The 20,029-nt window shown below is 39.5% G+C and overlaps 1 protein-coding gene across 4 annotated transcripts in view; it reads left to right on the top strand.

Moving 5' to 3' along the window:
- The window catches only part of PI4K2B (phosphatidylinositol 4-kinase type 2 beta), a 90,695-nt gene that overhangs the window by 57,032 nt on the left and 13,634 nt on the right, over positions 1-20,029 (top strand). For 2 of the 4 annotated variants that reach the window (XM_070452078.1, XM_020897606.2), the window contains exons 3-6: positions 14,324-14,460; positions 16,163-16,363; positions 17,135-17,266; positions 19,435-19,588. In XM_070452078.1, coding sequence (XP_070308179.1) covers positions 14,324-14,460; positions 16,163-16,363; positions 17,135-17,266; positions 19,435-19,588 — 624 coding nt within the window. Of the gene's footprint in view, positions 1-4,679; positions 5,143-9,255; positions 10,845-14,323; positions 14,461-16,162; positions 16,364-17,134; positions 17,267-19,434; positions 19,589-20,029 lie in introns of those variants that run through there. The other 2 variants (XM_020897603.2, XM_020897604.2) reach the window with 2 other exon arrangements.

Genomic DNA, 20,029 nt, shown 5'->3' with positions numbered 1-20,029 from the left:
GATTTTGAAATACAGATGTTGGTAAAGCCTTGATTAATGAATGCCCCATGAAGTAGCAACAATGCTTCATGTCTTTTCTTATTAAAGGAGCATTAAAGGTGATGGTGACATTGGACATGGTGCATTTAGTCCTGTGTTAGGATGTTCTGAATATATAGGTATTGTACAGTTAGATTGCAAGAGTGATGCCAAGTTTCATTTAAAGACCTTGCATCTTCAAAACACCAATACAGTATATTAACACATATATATGGAATTTAGAAAGATGGTAACGATGACCCTATTTGAGACAGCAAAAGAGACACAGACATAAAGAACAGACTTTTGGACTCTGGGAGAAGGCGAGGGTGGGATGATTTGAGGGAATAGCATTGAAACATGTATATTATCATATGTGAAATAGGTCGCCAGTCCAGATTCAATGCATGAGACAGGGTGCTCAGGGCTGGTGCACTGGGATGACCCAGAGGGATGGGATGGGGAGGGAGGTGGGAGGGGGTTCAGGATGGGGAACACATGTACACCCATGGCTGATTCATGTGAGTGCATGGCAAAAACCACCACAATATTGTAAAGTAATTAGCCTCCGATTCAAATTAGAAAAAAATAAAGATCTTGCATCTTCTAAACCCTGACTACTATTGAAGAATGGACTCCTAAAGAAATGTTCCGTGGGAACAAAGTTAAAGAAATATCTGTGAGAAATACTAGAGGCGGCAGAGCCTTAGAATTTTAAAACTGAGATGCTGACACAGGGATATATTTTACCATGTTTGTGTGCTGGTGCTAAGTTGCTTCAGTCATGTTTGACTCTTTGCAACCCTGTGGACTGTAGCCCGCCAGGCTCCTGTGTTCATGGGATTCTCCAGCAAGAATACTGGAGTAGGTTGCCACGCCCTCCTACAGGGTTTACTGTATTTGTTGTTGTTGTGAAAGTCACTCAGTCGTGTCCGACTATTTGTGACCCCAAGGACTATACAGTCCATGGAATTCTCCAGACCAGAATACTGAAGTGGGTAGCCTTTCCCTTCTCCAGGGGATCTTCCCAACCCAGGGATCAAACCCAGGTCTCCCGCATTGCAGGCAGATTCTTTACCAGCTGAGCCACAAAGGAAGCCCAAGAATACCAGAGTGGGTAGCCTATCCTTTCTCCAGTGGATCTTCCCGAACCAGGAATCAAACCAAGGTCTCCTGCATTGCAGGCAGATTCTTTACCAACTGAGCTATAATGGATTGAAAAAAAATACTTGCTTTGGCTGACTGATTTGATAGTGGATACTGGCTTTACCAATTAACTTTTAAGTTAGACCTTTTTTTGCATACATTGAATGAACCAAATCTGTAGTCCTAAAGTTTTGGCAAAAATATACTTAAAACTCATGATAAGATAAAAGTATTTTAACAAATAGTACTATATTGCCAAAATTCTATAGATACGTTAATATTTTTATTTTCTCAACTCAGTTAAAAAAATAGTGTCTTGAAAGAGTTACAGAACAATTATTAATAACTGATAAGTCTTTTAAAAGCCTTTTTGGTATACTTGCCAGAAATTAAATAGCCAAAAGAGTGAATTCAGTTCAGTTCAGTCGCTCAGTCATGTCCGACTCTTTGCGTGAAAGAAAGTGAACAGCTTAAACAAAAGAGGACCTAAATGAATTGCTTGATGATAGATAATAAAAAATAATTTTTGATGATAGAGTGCTATTTGACTTTTGGCATATATCTTGAAAGATCAAAAATTTGAGTGACATTGCTATTTCAAAGCATTCACCATAATCATCTATTTATTTGAACGTATTTTCTCAGTGTTCATATCTATGAATAGAATTGATGCTGAATCCTGTCTTATCTAGCAGTAAGTAGTATTCCTCTACTAACATGTGCATGTGAGTTCAGTCACTTCAGTTGTGTCCGACTCTTTGTGACCCTATGGCCTATAGCCTGCCAGGCTCCTTTGTCCATGGGATTATCTCGGTGGCAAGAATACTGGAGTGGGTTGCCATTTCCTCCTCCAGAGGATCTTTGCAACCCAGGGATCAAACCTGGGTCTCCTGAATTGTAGGCAGATTATTTACCATCTGAGCCACCAGGAAAGCCCACTAACGTGAACTACGGACAAAAAAAATAGCACCAGCGCCATTCACCTCACTAAAAGATACAGTTCTGTAAAAATATCTCGTAGAAGTTATATCAGACTAAGCCTTTTACAGATAAAGTCATAAACTTTGGATAAAATATAAAAGCAATTATTTGAAGATGCTGAAAAGTAACCCAAAGCAGGCAGGTGGAATTTTAAGGGATGGCCACTGTTCAAAGAATTGAAATATAATGAGTGTGATTTTATGCTCACACATCTTTTTATCTGAGGGCATTGCTCAGTCTGCACTGTGAAAAGCATCTGTAACTCAGAAAACTACAATATTAATGGCTTAAGGAATTACAGAATGGAGCCTGGGGCTTCCAGAGCAGCTGGAAATTGAAGATGAAATTCCTGAAAAGGAAAGAGTAGTAGAGGAAAAGAACTCCAAAGCTGACACATACACTCTGCCAAAATCCTTGGTTGACTCGTAAACTCTATGTGCACAGGGTAAAAATTAACTACCTACTAGAGGAAGGACAGCAGCATCTAGAGGCTCTACAATATGCATATATATACATCTATAATACCTAGTACACAGTAGAAAAATTAGCAAATATAAGGAACAGGAAAGTTTGAGTCATAGTTTAGAGAGAAGGTAGTCAATAGAAACTGACTCCAGGATGACTCAGATGTAAGAATTAGCAAAGACTTTTTAAAAATTATAGTTGACTTACAAAGTTGTGTTATTTAGGTTCACAGCAAAGTGATTTTATATATATATATATCTCCTTTTTAGATTCTTTTCCATTATAGATTCTTATAAGATATTGAATGTAACTCCCTGTGTTATACAATAAGTCCTTATTGCTTATTTTCTATTTAGTAGTTGTATATATCAATCTCAAACTCCCAATTTATCCCTCCCTCACATTTTCCCTTTGGCAACAATAAGCTTGTTTTCTATTTCTGTTAGTCTATTTCTATTTAATAAATAATTTTTGTATCATTTTTTTGATTCCACATATAAATGATATCATATGATATTTGTCTTTCTCTGACTTACTCCACCTAGAATGATAAATTCTTGGTCCATCTGTGTTGCTGTAAATGGCATTATTTCATTCTTTTTTATGGCTGAGTAATACTCCATTCTATATGTGTGTGTGTGTGTGTGTGTGTGTGTGTATCTATGTGTGTGTATATATATATATCTTCTTTAACCATTTCATCTGTCAGTGGAGGTTTAGGTTGCTTTCATGTTTTGGCTATTATAAATAGTGCTGCTATGAACATTGGGGTGCATGTATCTTTTTGAATTAGAGTTTTCTGTGGATACATGCCCAGGAATGGGATTGCTACATCATACTGCAACTCTATGCTTAGTTTCTTAAGGAATCTCTATATTGTTCTCCATAGTGACTAGCAAAAAATTTTAAACAGTTATTATACATTAGGCAGGAGGAGAAGGGGACAACAGAGGGAAAGATGGTTGGATGGCATCACCGACTCAGTGGACATGAGTTTGAACAAGCTCCAGGAGTTGGTGATAGACAGGGAAGTCTGGTGTGCTGCAGTCCGTGGGATTGCAAAGAGTCGGAGACGACTGAACTGAACTAACTGATACACCATACATACAAGGACATGAAAAAGTATATGGTCATAATAATGAGTTAGCAGAAAAACTCAGCAGACATAAAGAAATTCTAAAAGGAGAAGAGGGAATGGAAATTCTAGAACTGAAAAGTAAAAATTTTGAAATGAAAAATTCACTGGGTGGGTCCAGCAGCTAATTAGAAATGGCTGAAGGGTTGGCAAACTTAAAAACAGATTAAGAGAAATTATTCCAGCTGAAATACAGAGATAAAAACTATTGAAAAAAGTGGACAGAGCTATACTAATCTTTAAGATGATATTAAAGAGCTTAAAGTGCCTTTAATAGGAATCATCTTTAATAGGTACCTTTAATAGGAATAGAAAAGGAAGACAGTGGAGTAGAAAATTTTTTGAAAAAATAATGGCCGAGATTTCCCCAAATTTGGTAGACTTACAAATTTGGTAAACTTACAAATTAAGAAACCGAGCAAAACTCAAACAAGGTACATATATTTAAAAAAAGAAAAAGGAAGAAAATTATTAAAAAGTCAATGAACTAGAGAACAGATAATCAATCGACCCATAGATGGCTTTTTGAAAAAACTAAAAATTTATATAAACTTCTAGCTAGATTAACCGGTATTTAAAAAGAGAAAATGTAAACTACAATATCAGGAATGTTTGGAAAAAATGACGAGGCCCTGGCTCTCCGGGACTTCTAGTGGGGGAAACATATGTTAGTTATACAAAGAAATACACAGGTATACATTGTGGGAAACATGAGAGAATTCTGCAGGGGCGGGAGAGGCCGATTTGGGTTAGAGAGAGGCACCTCTGCAAAGGTAGATTAACTTCCACCCCCGCGCTCCACAAGCAGTAACTTTAGCCCCGCCGGGCGCCTTCCCCAGCTTAGGGAGACAGGTGGCGGCCGGGCCCCGCAGAACGCCCCCGCACTTCCGCGCAGGCGCGGGCTAGGAGCGAGGTGGGGCTCGGCCGGCGGGCGGGGCAACCGCCTGGCGGGCGCCGAGCTGGACAGTGCACTAGCAAGGTTTCTTCGGTCTGACCCAGAGGCTCCGGTTGCCCGCGATGCCGAGGCCAGACCCGAACGCCTCGCCTCTCTGAGTCGGTCTCAGCGCGGAAGGCACAGGGGGAGGCCATGGCGGAGGCCTCGGAGCCCGGGAGGCCAGAGTCCCCCGGCAGCGGGAGCCTGGAGGAGGACGAGGAGGATGAGGAGCGGGAGCCGCTGCTGCCGCGGATCGCCTGGGCCCAGCGACGGAAGGTCGCTCCGGGGGGCGCCGTGAGGCTGGAGACGGCTGCCGGGGAGGAAGGTGCGGCCTCCCCTAGCCAGGCCAGCGACCGGGAACTGCTGCTTCTGCCCCTGGACGCGTCTTTCTCCTCCTCCCCGGGCTTGGGGCGCCAGCGGAGCTCGCCCACCAATCTGGACCGGAACCGCCCCGTGGGTTCAGGTGCGACCCGGCTCTTCCCTACTCCCGCGCCCTGCCAGAGTGCCCCTCTCCGCCGCGCTCAGCATTCAAGCCCCTCCTCGGGTCGCTGCCCCCGGCTTCTTTCTCTGTCGCCCGCTAGCCCTTGTCTAGTAGGAAAAACTGTTCGCCAGGCATCTCGTCCGGGAACACTGGCCGAGGGTTCAGCTGTCTCTCACACCTTGGTCACCTCGCCTTTTTCTCCCCCATCCCCACTCCCCCGTCTACTCGCACCTTCTCCAGAGGCTCTATAGGCTGCTTCTCCTGACGCCCAAGGTTGTCATTAAACTCCGATCCTTGGGGCCGCCCCTAAGAGTGATCCTAAACTTTTGGAATCAGACAGGAAATCTTAACACTGTAAAATGACCTAACTTGTTTGCTCAAGATTGGCTTTAAAGTTTTGGCTTAAGAACCCTGAACTACCAAGAAAGTTCGTGAATTTGCAAGGTGGATGACAGTCAAGAGATAGAAAGAATATCCGGTTGCCACTGGGACACGTTTCAAAAACTTTATTGTTATTGTGACATTAGCCAGAGGGGGCAGAAGCAGTTGAACTTCTGTACCTGCTTTCTATCTTGCAAAGTTTTCTTTCTCGAGACTTTTTTATTTTTATACAGAAAAAGGAAAAACCTTTTTCACTATTAAGCAGACTGACAGCCTCAGATGAAAGGATTATTGAAATGTTCAAAGGTAGTAAAAATTTAGGCACAAAGCTGCAGACATGGGTATTTTTGGTAAATGTAATTTTTTGGCATAGATGGGTTGAATTAGGCTAATTTGAAAAACAGAATAGACTTGTAAGGGTCCTAGGTAGCGCTGGGACAGGCTTGTTTTGTAAAATGGTCCTGATAACACTTGCTCGCTGGTGGTAAAGATGGTTTAAATGAGGTAATGTTTGCATTTTGCCTGAAATATCGCTCTGCACATGACAGCTTAAAGAAAAGGCACAGAAAATGTAGTTTGCATTATGCTGCTGAAATTTTTGTGGAGTAGTTAGGTTTTACATATTCTGCTACTGATACACTAATGGGGCTTCTGCACTTGATAGAGTAGGTTACTCTAATTGTAGTTATGGTCAAATGGTAGAGTAAATGAATCAAAGAGACCCAAGGGAAGCAGACTCTAATGAAGAAAGCTTTAACAAACTGGTCTGACTTACAGGTCAGCTAGCTACCATTATTACTCTTGCCTGGAAGATCCCATGGATGGAGGAGCCTGGTAGGTTGTAGTCCATGGGGTTGGGAAGAGTCGGACATGACTGAGCGGCTTCACTTTCGCTTTTCACTTTCATGCCTTGGAGAAGGAAATGGCGACAACCCACTTCAGTGTTCTTGCCTGGAGAATCCCAGGAACGGCGGAGCCTGGTGGGCTGCCGTCTATGGGGTCGCACAGCGTCGGACCAACTGAAGTGATTTAGCAGCAGCAGCAGCTGCCATTATAATGTTAACTTTTGGATGCATTGACAGTATAACATTTAACAGAACAAACAAACATGGATTTGGAACCAGATCACAAATGGATCCACATTCACCCAACTACATTGATTATAATGGTATATATTACCTAGAAACCTGTCTGTGAGGTCACTGAGATTTGTGTGGCAAATTTGCCTTTTTCTACCCAAAGCTACCTGTGTAGCTAAATTTTAAAAGATCCTAAAACCTTGAAAATGCATTTATTCTGTGAAGGTAAGGTTTTGCAAACAAGTGATATTAAAGCTAGAAAAGGTAAAAGTGAGGATAGAGTGTAATATTGGAATACAAATGGATTATTGAAGAGAATTTTAACCTTTTTAAATGGCAATAACATTTATATCTCATTGACGGTTTTCTGAGATCTTCAAGGCTTCCCTGGTGGCTCAGATGGGAGCCACAAAAGAATCTGCCTGCAATGCAGGAGACCTGGTTTCAATCCCTGGGTCAGGAAGATCCCCTGGAAAAGGGAATGGCTACCCATTCCAGTATTCTTGCCTGGAGAATTCCATGGACAGAGGAACCTGGTGGACTACAGTCCATGGGGTTGCAAAGAGTTGGACATGACTGAGCAACTATCATTTTTTTTTTTTAATGTTTCATTAATTCTTACAATAGCACAGCAAGTTAGCTGGGCTAAGTCATCCTGGGTGTGAGGATGGGAAATCAGTGAAAACTTCGATGACTAGTAGTTGATAGAACTTCAGCTGTAAGCCAAAGTCAAGGTCCAGAAAATGGAAAAGCCAGACTGAACCTAATTCTTTCATATCCTGCATTTTGCTATAGATCCCCAACTGTTATAAAATAATTGTTACCTTTATTTACCAAGGTCTTATTTTTAATGGAATTTAAAAATAGTTTTGAACTACCAAATTTTTAAAATTTCAAACCATTCTCCTAAAAAGTTTGATTAATTTAACTAGGTAATTAAGTCATTATTTTTTTAATTCATTAACTTCCTTTGTCCTTTGCCATCCAATTTCCATGAAGCCACCTCTCTAGTTCCAAGATATTCTTTAGATTGATATTAGCATCATTTATCAAACTTAACTATTTTGTGTATGTAAATGGGAGCTTTATGTACCTTAACCAGTGGAAGAATGGCCTAGCTCTGTTATCTTTATTTGAACAAGGCGTGTGGCAAAGTCTAGAACCAGCGTAAACATCGGGTTGTTGGATCAGTGTCAAAGTAGAAGAATTAGTGGTATTCCTTTTGCTAGTTGTCATTTTAATCAATGAGTTGGAGAGTAGTAAAGATAATAATAGTTAATACCCACAAAACAGTACGTGCAGGGCAGAGTGCATGTGTTTCACATATATTAATTTATAACCAACCCTATAATATGAGCACTTTAAAAAATTCTCATTTTAAAGAAACACAGAGGTGAATTGAAGGTTCCAGTTAATATAAACCAGAAGCACTTATCAGTTTCTGTTGGAGAGCCTAGTGATTAGAGAATGGTGTTAGAATTTACAAGCTACCAAAGGAAAAGAAAGTGTGTGTTTATAAGTTATTTAATGATTCATGGTGGGTTATAAATGTATGAACAAAATGAAGTCATTTAAAAGTAAGGAAGAATTATGAGAATGGGAAGTAAGAGTAATGAAATAAATAAGATGGAGGCCAGAACAAGACTACACAAAATTAACATCACGCACTTGATGCAGGCAGTGCATAAATTTGATTTTTAAGATTACTGACCTGGCAGCTTGAGAGAAACACAATCACTATGCCCATAAAGTTAAAACAGACTAGTTATTTGAACCAAAACAAAACTGGCAAAGGATAAACTGTTAGGTATTCTCTTGAAGAAGAGACTATATGCTGAGTAATATCTTGGTAATAAAAGTGATGACTTTCATAAGAGTGTTTCATACAACTTCCCTGAAGTTCATTTCAGTGGAAGTAATTCTAGTGGGTGATGTTATCAGTATTGCTGGATCTAGATTCAAGATGCTGATAGTCTGGCTTAATTTAGAGGAAAGTATTAGAAGAATAGATAATCTCATGGGTCTTGACAATCTTCCAAAACTGAGCTTTTGAAAAGTAGTGAGCATCAGTGTGTTGGAGACTTTTCCTCAAACCACTAATTAGAATACACTTGTTGCAGAGATCCATCATTCAGTCAGCAAATGTTCCCGTGCCTTCAGGCGCCAGTGGAAATCCAGCCCTTAGGGAAACAGTGGTGACCAGACACCAAATGGAGGTCCAGTCACCAGCCCTGTCCTCGTGTAATCTTATAACTTAATGGAGGAAAAGTCAATTGTAACTCCATGGCTGATTCAGATCAATGTATGACAAAACCCACTACAATATTGTAAAGTAATTAGCCTCCAACTAAAAAAAATAAATGAAAAAAAAAAAAAAAAGACAGTTCTAACAGGATATATGTGCTTCATAGGGAACACTGACAGTTCCTTGGAGCCCTGCCCTGGATATACCGGCCAGGGAAGACTTCGCAGAGGAAATAGCAACCAGTTTGAGACTTGAATAGCACTGGCACCCCTGAGGGTTCCAGTTTAGTTCGGATCATCAAACTTGTGAACCGGCTACTTTACATTTTAGAAGATATTCTGGCCAGTGGGTAAGATATATTCCCAGCCCTTCGGTGAGGAAGAGTTCATCTTGATTCACTTATTTAAAATGAGAACTTGATAAGTTGCTATGCATACTTATATAAAAGTAGTTGTTAACAGGTTATACAATGGGTTCTCTTAATCCATTTTCATTTCTACTTACCAGAGGATCAGCTGTAGCCCTTAAGTGTGGTTAACGGTTTGTTGATAAATACTTCTCACGTTATTGCAGGTCTGCCCTGTGTCAGGCACAGGTTTAAGCACTTGGCGTATATCACAGGACAGAACAAAGATTTCTGCCCTCCTGGGACCAAGATCATTTTGTTACAGCATTACAAGTGGTCAGATGGAGCTGAAGGATGGATAAAAATTAGCCATAGGAAAGAAACTTGGCATGTACATCAGAACAGCATGGGCGAAAGTTCCGAGGGTGGGCTGGACACCTTGTGAAAAGTGAGGATTTTGAATAGGACTGGAGCTTGACTGGAAGGCAGGCCACCGCTCCTTAGGTTGAGTCCCAAAGGGAGTATACAGTGGTAGAACTGACAGTCTCCTCAGAAAATCTGAATATTTTCTAATACAGAGACAAATCAAAGTTTCACAGTTTATTCCTTAGAAGGAGTAAACATAATATTAACTGAACAAAATTTAAAGAAAATATAGCTATTTAAGCCCCTCAGGTATTAACAATCAAACCAAACAATGACAGCAAACCTTCAAACCAAATCTCTATCGCACATATATCTTGAAGTGGTATAACTTAGAATGTATACTCCAAGTTAAACTCATGGCTAAATATGCATTTAAGTAACTAAAATAAAAGTTGTAGGATGTAATTTTGAGTTATGGATCAGAAAAATCTACTTAAAAACAATTGTTTTGGTTTTTAGAAGAGTTGATATGTAATCGTGTTGCTTTTTTTTCTTTTCTGGTAGTAATTAGACAGGACCAGTTGTCTTCCAAGTGCCTTTCTGGACAGTGATGGTAAATCCAGACCATCCTCAAAGAATGCCAGTTTTCATGTAGGGAGATAGTCTCGTTTATCCAAAATAATTGCTCAGCAAAGGAACAAGCTAAAGAGAAAGGGATTGAAAACATGCTGGCTGATTGTATAGGAATGGTTGTGGTTTGGGTTGAAGCTGGATTATTAAGTGTCCTGAGTATGACTGTGGGCTCCATGAGAGTAACAAAGGCAGGTTCTATGATGAACTCATAAAGCTTAACCCATAAAGCAACCTGAAAACATGTGATAGTAATGTCAAAGTCTGCACATAGTTTCCAAAAGAACTGCTTTGGTACAGGATGGGAGAGACCAAGAGTGGCCCAAGAGTTTAGCTAGTTCAACGTGAATTAGTATGACAGGACTCCTAAACAACGATTATAATACTAGAGTACTTCTTATTTTGGTATAGTGTCAAGACTGAGAGCTGTCTTTGTTCTCCGCAATGAGTTGCTCGATTCTGGAGACCATATTTTTAAAAGGCACATTGGAAAACTGAAGCATGAAGCCGGAGGGCAGCTCGGATGCTGAAAAACCTGAGAACACTTCCATGTGGAAGGAGGCAGAGAATAGAGGAATCTTAGGGGAGCATGAAATGGTCTGCAACTATGTGAAGGCCTCTCCCTGGGAAGAGAGGAGTAAGTAGACTTTTGTTTTGCTCCAGATGGCAAGTCTAGTACATTGGGTGAAGCTTCAAGGAGACCTTTTTCTGAAAAAGAAAAGTTTTATATTTATTTTCAAAAAAACACAAAAAGTAAAAAAAAAAATGAGTATCTCTCTTTGAAAGTGTTTAAACATTGGCCCAGAGACCACCTGCTGGAGATGTATTATAGAAAATATACCAGCAAAGTTGAGATAAATAACTTTCTGACTTCTTTCTTGTTACAAGCCTTGACCTAGAAGAAGTATCATTTGATTAATGTAGTAATTATTAGCACATTCTGCTATATAAATAATACTTTATTCATTTAAATGTTTATTAATAACCCACTAAATGCTGATCCCTCTCCAGGTGCTAGGATACACAGTGAATGAGAAAGACAAAGTTTCTCCCTTCATTCTTAAGAATTTTCATGGACTAGATCTGAAAATAGTATTTCAATTTTATGAACATGACTAAATACTTGGATTATTTATTGTTTTAAGTAGGTTAAATATGCCCAAGGGCCCTCTTTGCAATATTTTTCTCAGCATAAGCTTTTAAAAATTAGTAAATAATAGTTCTATGTCTGAATTAAGGCAAGTTTTAAATTAAGGAAAGTTTATAGTTTGAATTTTCATAAGATTTACATGTGGTAACATTTATATGCCTTTCAAAGAAAAATGTGAATATTTAACTTGTCTACCATTTTAAAGGATTAATTATTAATTCTTCAAATATTTATTGAGTGCCTCTTATGTTCCAGTAACTGTAAAAAGTTGGGTATGTAGCAGTGAAAGAAATACTTGTCTTCTTGGAGCTCACAAAATAGCTAAATTATATGACAGGTTAGGTGATAAGTGCTAAGCAGAAAAATAAAGTGGAGGTTAGGGGAGATTGGGTAGAGTCTTGGGGGCCAATATTAGAACTTGAGATTTTTTTTCTTTTGAATGAGATGGAGAGTCACTGGGCTGCCCCGTGAATGAAAGTGCTGGGTCCTCACCACTAGACTGCCAGGCAGTTAACTGACTTAGGTTTTAGAAGGATTCTATAGCTTCCCTGTTGAGTATAGAGAGGAGATCCATTAAGAGACTCTTGTGACAATCTAGGCTAGAGTTGATAGTGATTTGAATCACATGGAAGGAATAGAGATTGTAAGAAGTGGTTAGATTCTGGATGTTCATTTAAGGTGTAGCTGTACAACCTGCTGATGGATTGGATGTGGAGGGTGAGAAAGTGAGGTCATGGATGATTCCAAGGCTTTTCACAAGAGCACCTAGAAGATTTGGAATTGCCAGTAATACAGGGAATACTGGGAGTGAGGCAGTCGAGAGAAAATGAATTGAGTTTGAGGCAGTAAAGTTTGAGCTGTCTGCTAAACATACAAGTGGAGAAGCTGGGTATAGTAGTCTGGGGTTCAGGGCAGAAGTCCAGGCTTGAGATATTAATCTGGAAGTCATCAGTGCTAATGAGGAAGAAGAGGACCATGAACTGAACCTGGGCTTTCCAAAGTTAAGCTGCTAGAGAGATGAAAATAAGCCCGCAAGAGAGTGAAAAAAGAGTAGCCGATGAAATGGAAGGACAACCTGGAGAAATGGCATCTTGGCAGTCAAGTGAAGTCAAGTCAAGTTTTATGTGTTTGTGGAAATGATCCAATAGCGAGGGAAATACTGATTCAGGAAAGAACTGCTTAAGAAATGTCCTGGGGTAGGGCTTCCCTGGTAGGGGTCAGATGGTAAAGAATCCACCTGCAATGTGGGAGACCTGGATTCAATCCCTGGGTCGGAAAGATCCCCTGAAGGAGGGCATTGGCAACCCACTCGGTATTCTTGCCTAGAGAATCCCCATGGACAGCGGAGCCTGGCGGGCTACAGTCCATGGGGTCGCAAAGTCGGACACAACAGAGCAGCTAAGCACACAGTCAGAGAGACAGGTCTAGTAGACAAAGTGGAAGAGTCAACTTCGGTTTTGGATCATTTCTGTACAGTAATAAGCAGAAGGCAGAGAATATGAAGGGGTAAATATGATGCTGAGGGTAGGTGATCGTTTTTCCTGCCTGCTTCTGTTTTCTTTTTGAAATAGGAAGCTAGATCATCTACTGAGATGAAAGAGTTGTTGGGAATATGAGGAGAGGAGAGGGTATGAGGTAGTTGTCCAGAAGACTGGGAGAGTCTGTGTGCCAGGGAAGTTGTCCTAGTTTAGGAAGTTATAATGAAATACCCTAGCCTCGGTGGCTTTTGAACAACAGACTTTATTGCTCAGTTCTGGAGGTGGGGAAGTCCAAAATCAGGGTGTCGGCATGATCAGGTTCTTGGCAAGGGCTCACTTCTTGGCTTGCAGATGGCAGCCTTCTCCCTGGGTCCTCACATGGCCTAACTCTATCGTGGGATCCCCACCCTCGTGGCCTCATCTAAGCCTAATTACTTCCCCCCAAGTCCCCCTCCATATATGATCACATTGGGGATTAAGGCCTTGATGTATTTCAGAGGAACACAAGCATTCAGTCTTTAACAGGACTCCCAGACAACATGAAAAGTCCAGCTGAGGTTTGTGGGTTTTTTTTTAAAGGGGAGACACCAGGCATTTAAGGGAAGACACCAGGCGTTGTGTTTGGCAAGTTCAGCTGTCCAGGCACAGGCATAGTCAGTAGACAGTTGGATTTAACCAGGATTGAGATTTTACAGGTAACTATGATGAGGAGTGGGAAGAAGAGAGTGATTTTAGTGATGATTAACCATAATTTATGCTAGCCAAGGAGGGACACAAAGTGGGTGAAGACCCTTGAACAGTGTTTGGTAGATCAGTGCTTTAAAGGTCATAGTGGGATGAAAGAATTTTTGGACTCAGGATGCCAGAGGCAGTAAACTAAGAAAATAGAAGATGATTGAAATGCTACGTGTGATGTGGTTGCAGGTATTGGTGATGATATATCTGAGGAATGACTGCAAATGCAGGCTGAGGCTGGATGAAGAACAAAATCACTGGGAGGGAGGAGTTCAAGTTAACCCAAGGAATTTGTGTGATTTTTTTCAGCATAGGAAATCTTGCTTTCCTTGTGTCTTAACTTGATACTTAAAGTGGGGTTAGAAAACAAAAAAAAAAGACATCGAAACACTCCATGGAAAAAAAGTGAAAGCGTTAGTCGCTTAGTTGTGTCCAACTCTTTGTGACCCTATGGACTGTAGCCCTCCAGGCTCCTATGTCCTGGCCAGAATACTGGAGTGGGTAGCCATTCTCTTCTCCAGCGGAATCTTCCCATTCCAGGGATTGAACCCGGGTCTCCCGCATTGCAGGTGGATTCTTTCCTATCTGAGCCACCAGGGAAGTCTACATTTTTCTGTGCCTAAATATCTTAACACTAGTAACCTAAATCTAGTATTACAGGTCTATGTTGTGAGCATTCTCATAGCTGGTCTTTCTTCCTTTTTGCATTCTGTATTAATGTTTTTCTTAATGCAATAATTGTTGATTCTCCAGAGTTGAACACATTTTTGGATGATCCAGAATTTGCTGATATTATATTGAAAGCGGAGCAAGCAATAGAATTTGAAGTTTATCCAGAAAGAATCTCTCAAGGTTCAAGTGGAAGTTACTTTGTGAAGGATCCTAAGAGGGTGAGAATTTCATAGAGCTACTATATATAACAGACCTTTTGGAAAACACTAGCTTTAATGTGAAGTCATTGTGAGGTTCTGAAGATATTTTCCTAATAAATCTGGTTGCACCCTCTTTTCAGAAATAAATATCAGTTTATCTTTAACTAAAGCCCTCTACTATTTAAAACTAGAGCTGTTTGTATAATTTCCATTTTATTATTTTAATATTTGGCTTCAAGTATTTATTGAATACTCAACATTCAGCTGTGGATTTCTGGGGTTTATATTCACAAGTCCTTGTTGTTGTTTAGTTGCTAAGTTGTGTCCAACTCTTTGTGAGTTCATGGACTGCAGCATGCCAGGCTCATCTTTCCTCCACTATCTCCTGGAGTTTGCTCAAATTCATGTCCATTGAGTCGAGTGCTATCTAACCATCTCATCCTCTGCAGTAACTAAGCAGAGTTCTCTTTTACCCTCAGAATATTTTTTCCGGCTTTATTATACCAGAGAAGGATCCTGGGCAGTTTGAAGTTTGAAGGCATTGGAATGTGACAAAATAAAATGAACCAAAGAATAATCCTAAGGCAGAAAAGAGAAGCTGATATGGACTTTGTTCAACTCAGTTTAGAATTTTTCAAAAATTTGCATTATCATTTCTAAAAGCTTTCTGAATGATGCATAGCCAGCAGTTCTTTTTTCAGGAGGAAAAACAGATTATAATTCTACCCAAATATTTTTTCATAAACTGAAGTTATATTTTTTAAAACAGTCTTTTTGAGATTTTAATATATATATATATACATAGGTAGTGTCAATGTCTCAATGTTTATTCCAAGCTTGATTTCTTGATTTGTTCTTGTTGACATCTTTGTTAGTGACTTAGACTACTGCATTATAAAACAATTATATACTTCTAATAAGGTTTTTTATTTCTTATCTAAGGATAATTCAACTTCTAAATTTAATACGAATATATTTTATCAGACCAATAATAAAGACAGTTCTAACAGGATATATATGCTTGATGGGGAAAGACTTTTAGACATCCATGAGCAATTTTTTTTAAGAGGAGAGAATTTATTTAAAATTGGTTCATAAAAAAAACTGAAAAAAGGAGAATCCAGCAGCATAGATGTCACTATATCCTATCATTTCCTTTGTATCTTAGAGATGGCTTTTTGTCATTGGATTTATTCATTTAACAAATGCTTGAATGCCTACTGTATGCCAGGTACTGTTCTGAGTACTGGTGACACAGCCCTTACAGAGAAGTCCCCTGTCCTTTTAGAATGCACACCTACTGGGAAAGTAGATAATGAATAAGCATAGAATTTGAATATTTAATAGATGTTGAATAATAGCACTGTTTGACCTAGGTCACTGATTTTCAAACATTTTAAAATCAGCAGAACTCTTTTTAAACTAGGGCGTCCGTTATGTAAAATGGGTGAAACCAGAGGATGGGGTCTCAGAGCCCTCTCTTCTTACCTTCTCTAGGGTTTCTCAGAGCACAGTTTGAAAATCACTAGCTCAAAAGATTATTGATTTTAGATTGTTGAGTGAGAATGAGTGTAAAACTGTGACTGGAATTGAAACTGAAATTGTTAAGGGTTATGCCCAAATCTGTGGTGGGAAGAGTAGAAAAAACCAGAATGCATTTTATGCTGATCATCTCCCCATATTAAAAGTCTAACAAAGTGTTTACTTTCTTCCTATATAGAAAATTATTGGTGTGTTTAAACCCAAATCAGAAGAGCCTTATGGTCACCTGAATCCGAAATGGACCAAATACGTTCACAAGGTCTGCTGCCCTTGCTGCTTTGGCAGGGGCTGCCTGCTTCCTAACCAGGGATACCTTTCCGAAGCTGGTGCCTACCTTGTGGACGAAAAGCTTCATCTGGGCATTGTACCAAAAACAAGAGTAAGGGAGGCATTCTTTCTATCATGTACTTCTAGTTTACAGAATCTAAAGTCACGGTTGGTAATCCAGAGTCACAAATGACTAGTAAATTGATTCTAGTGTCAGTCACTTGGTTCAGTCACTCAGTTGTGTCCGACTGTTTGTGACCTCGTGGACTCCAGCACGCCAGGCCTCCCTGTCCATCACCAACTCCTGGAGCTTGCTCAGACTCATGTCCATCGAGTCAGTGATGCCATCCAACCATCTCATCCTCTGTTGTCGCCTTCTTCTACTGCCTTCAGTCTTTCCCAGCATCAGGATCTTTTCCAATGAGTGTAGACACACAGAATATCCAAGGGAATATCTCTTTCTCATGTGAGCTGAGATGATGCTGACAAAAAGAGGAGAAAGAACCAGCATTCAGAAAGCAGAAAAAAATCAGTGATCTAGAAATTCTGTTGAAGGTAGAGATAACTAACATACTCAGAAGATTCCTGTCTTTTTGACCTTTATACATTTTTACTTAAAGTTCTCAAAATCTTCCTTCCTAATTCTACATACTTTCTTCCACTGGCCAATTTTAGGCTGTATTTCTCTGAGAAAGATATACATGTGTGCCATTTAACTAACTTTACAAAGTCTCTTAGCTTTTCTGTTTTAGATTCTCAAGGGCATTTAGTATAGCATTAAACTTCACTCATTTACAGCATTAATGTGAGTTCCATGGTGTATGTGAATAGACAATAATAATGCAAATTCTAATAGCCATTTCTCTAAACTGTACATTTCTAGGTGGTTTGGCTTGTCAGTGAGACGTTTAACTACAGTGCAATTGACCGTGCAAAATCTAGAGGCAAAAAGTATGCTTTGGAGAAAGTGCCAAAAGTAGGTAGAAAATTTCATCGGATAGGACTTCCTCCTAAGGTGAGTTACAGTGATGTGCTTTATGGGGAGGGCGGGGGCAGAGAGCGGGTAATTCATCACATATTGGGCTTCCCAGATGGCACAGTGGTAAAGAATCTGCCTGCCAGTGCAGGAGGTGCAAGAGACACAGGTTCAGTCCCTGGGTCGGGAAGATCCCTTGGAGAAGGAAATGGCAACCCACTCCAGTATTCTTGCCTGGAGAATCCCATGGACAGAGGAGCATGGCAGACTACAGTCCATGGGGTCACAAAGAGTCAGACACAGCGAAACACACACAAACTTCAACAAACTTCATCACATATTACCTGAGCTCTCTAGGCTCTGTGCTGTGGGTTATGGGTATATTAGTAAAAATGGTTTTCCCGTCTTCAATAGCTTGTAGTAACAAGCAGTCTCAACACAATATGATAAAGCTGTTAATGATGATTAAGTGCGGAGAGCTTAGAGTGGGTAGAGGAGGGATATTTAACCCAGTTTGGAGAGCTGGGGAATTTCCGAGAAGAGATTGCACCTAAGGCTTTAGAAAGTTACAGCTGAAAGTACAGGCTGAGAATTAGACCTAGATTGTACTCCAAGCCTCTTCACCAGTTAGCTCTGAGACCTTGGGTGAGTCTCTTATTCCCCAAGCTTCAGTTTCTATAAATCGAGGATGACAGAAACTACTAGCGTTGTGAGAATAAAGTGATAAAGTTTATGTCAGGTACTTGGTATAGTCCCTGGCACACAGTAAATGGTAGTAACCAGGTTTACTCACTACATATTAGATTTTGGTTTTTTCCTTATCATAGGTTTTAAATAAACCTGAGGGATGATAAGCAACTAGCTCTGCAAGGGTAGTGAAGGTTAATGAGAAAAGCATTCTAGAAAAAGCACGAGACTTTTCATTATTTTTTTAAATATATTTAACCTGCAATTTTTTTGTCTTGTTGTTGCTATGCATTTATCTATATAAAAGAATTAGAGTAAGAACTACATGGTTAACTTGTCTTTAATATTGTACTCCAAGTAAGCAGGAAATTTTGAAACCATTGACAAGGCCTGTTACTCCTTGCATGTGCTGAAATAATTTCCCTATTTATGACTACTAGGACCTCATTATGAGTGCTTTAGAGAAAACATTTAGGAAATCGTTAAAATTTCATGCCAGCAACAGGTCACATAAAGTGTTAAGAGATGTTTATTTTTGGCATCACCATCCAGCATGTAGGATTTTAATTCCCCAACCAGGGATCGAACCCCCAGCCCCTCAGCAGTGAAAGCACATAGTCCTAACCACTGGACTGCCAGGGAATTCCGGAGATAGATTTTCTTTGTAGTGCTTTGTTTTTATGAAGCCAGTTTTCCTGGCGGCTCAGACAGTAAAGAACCTGCCTGCAAGGCGGGAGGCCTGGGTTCAGTGCCTCAGCAGGGAGGATCCCCTGGAGGAGGAGATGGCAACCCACTCCAGTATTCTTGCCTGGAGAATCCCACGGACAAAGGAGGCCAGCTAGGGTACCATTATCTATGTGTTCTGTGCTGTTTGAATTTGCATTTTCTTCTTTAAAAAATTGTTTAATGTTAACAGCTTGTAATTTTAGTGATAGGAAGCCTTATAACATAGACATATCTTCAAGGAAAGGACTTTTTTAAAAACCACTGTGGAGGTTATGATTAATTCTTTAAAATTTATTACAGGATCTTTAAGCTGCATAGTCAAATAATTCATTCATTTTAAAAAATAAAGTTATTTTCTGTTGTAAAAAAGAATCTTAATGTATTTTTGCAGTAAGATAAAATCACACTATTATTAAATAGCCAAGATAGGTACAGATTTTGGTCTTCACAATTGAATTCATTTTAATAAATATTTTTAGAAAATAGCATTCTCATTGAGAATATTACCTCGAGGACATGTGTGTATTTTCTTTTTCAATTATCCTAAAATAGCTTCTATGCTCCTTATAAGTCTAGGATTGATCATTTTTTATTTGCTATATATTCTTTATGTGATTATTTTAAATTAATGTATAAAAATAGTTTTCTTGATAAATGTGGCTTATATAAATTAGTGTTAATTTCAGTTTTTCTTATTGTGTTTATATATTTTATGACAGTAGTGCTGAGAAATTTTAAAAGTAATTCCTTTGTTCTTGTATTTTCTTTTCTAACTCTAATTCTTAAAATTATAGATTGGTTCCTTTCAGTTATTTGTTGAAGGTTACAAGGAGGCTGAATGTTGGCTTAGGAAATTTGAAGCTGACCCTTTGCCTGAGAATATTAGAAAACAGTTTCAGTCACAGTTTGAAAGATTAGTTGTTCTGGATTACATCATCAGAAATACAGGTATGGAATTTCTCTCATTGTTTACTCACATCTTAACTTTCAAACTGTATTCAACTCTTGTTTATCCAAATCAAAGATTTAAAGTTTTGCTGCAGTAGTCTTAAGGCTACTTTTTGGAAAAGGCAAAGTCTTTTTCTTTGCCTGCCTTGGAAAGCAGATATGTAGTGCCGACTCTCCCAGGCAGCATTAAACCCATACTGGAGATTCAGACTCAGGGCAGGCTTCTGCCCCAGTGATAGTGATGAGTACCTGTCCCTCAGGTGGAGTTTCTTGGCAGCAGTACAAAGCCTACTGGAAATTGGAGATGTTATCTGCATAATATGAATAATTAAAACTTGATTGTGTAAGTTATTTTAGATGCTTATTTTGACATTAGGTGGCTGTTAGTACAGTCTGTAAATACAATAAACTCTTAATTTTTTCTGTGCTGGCAGGGAGCAG

Source organism: Odocoileus virginianus, chromosome 21 (genome assembly GCF_023699985.2).
Source record: "Odocoileus virginianus isolate 20LAN1187 ecotype Illinois chromosome 21, Ovbor_1.2, whole genome shotgun sequence".
Lineage (NCBI taxonomy): Eukaryota > Metazoa > Chordata > Mammalia > Artiodactyla > Cervidae > Odocoileus > Odocoileus virginianus.
Note: the sequence above shows the minus strand (reverse complement) of the source record. Positions and strands in the feature narration are given on the sequence as shown.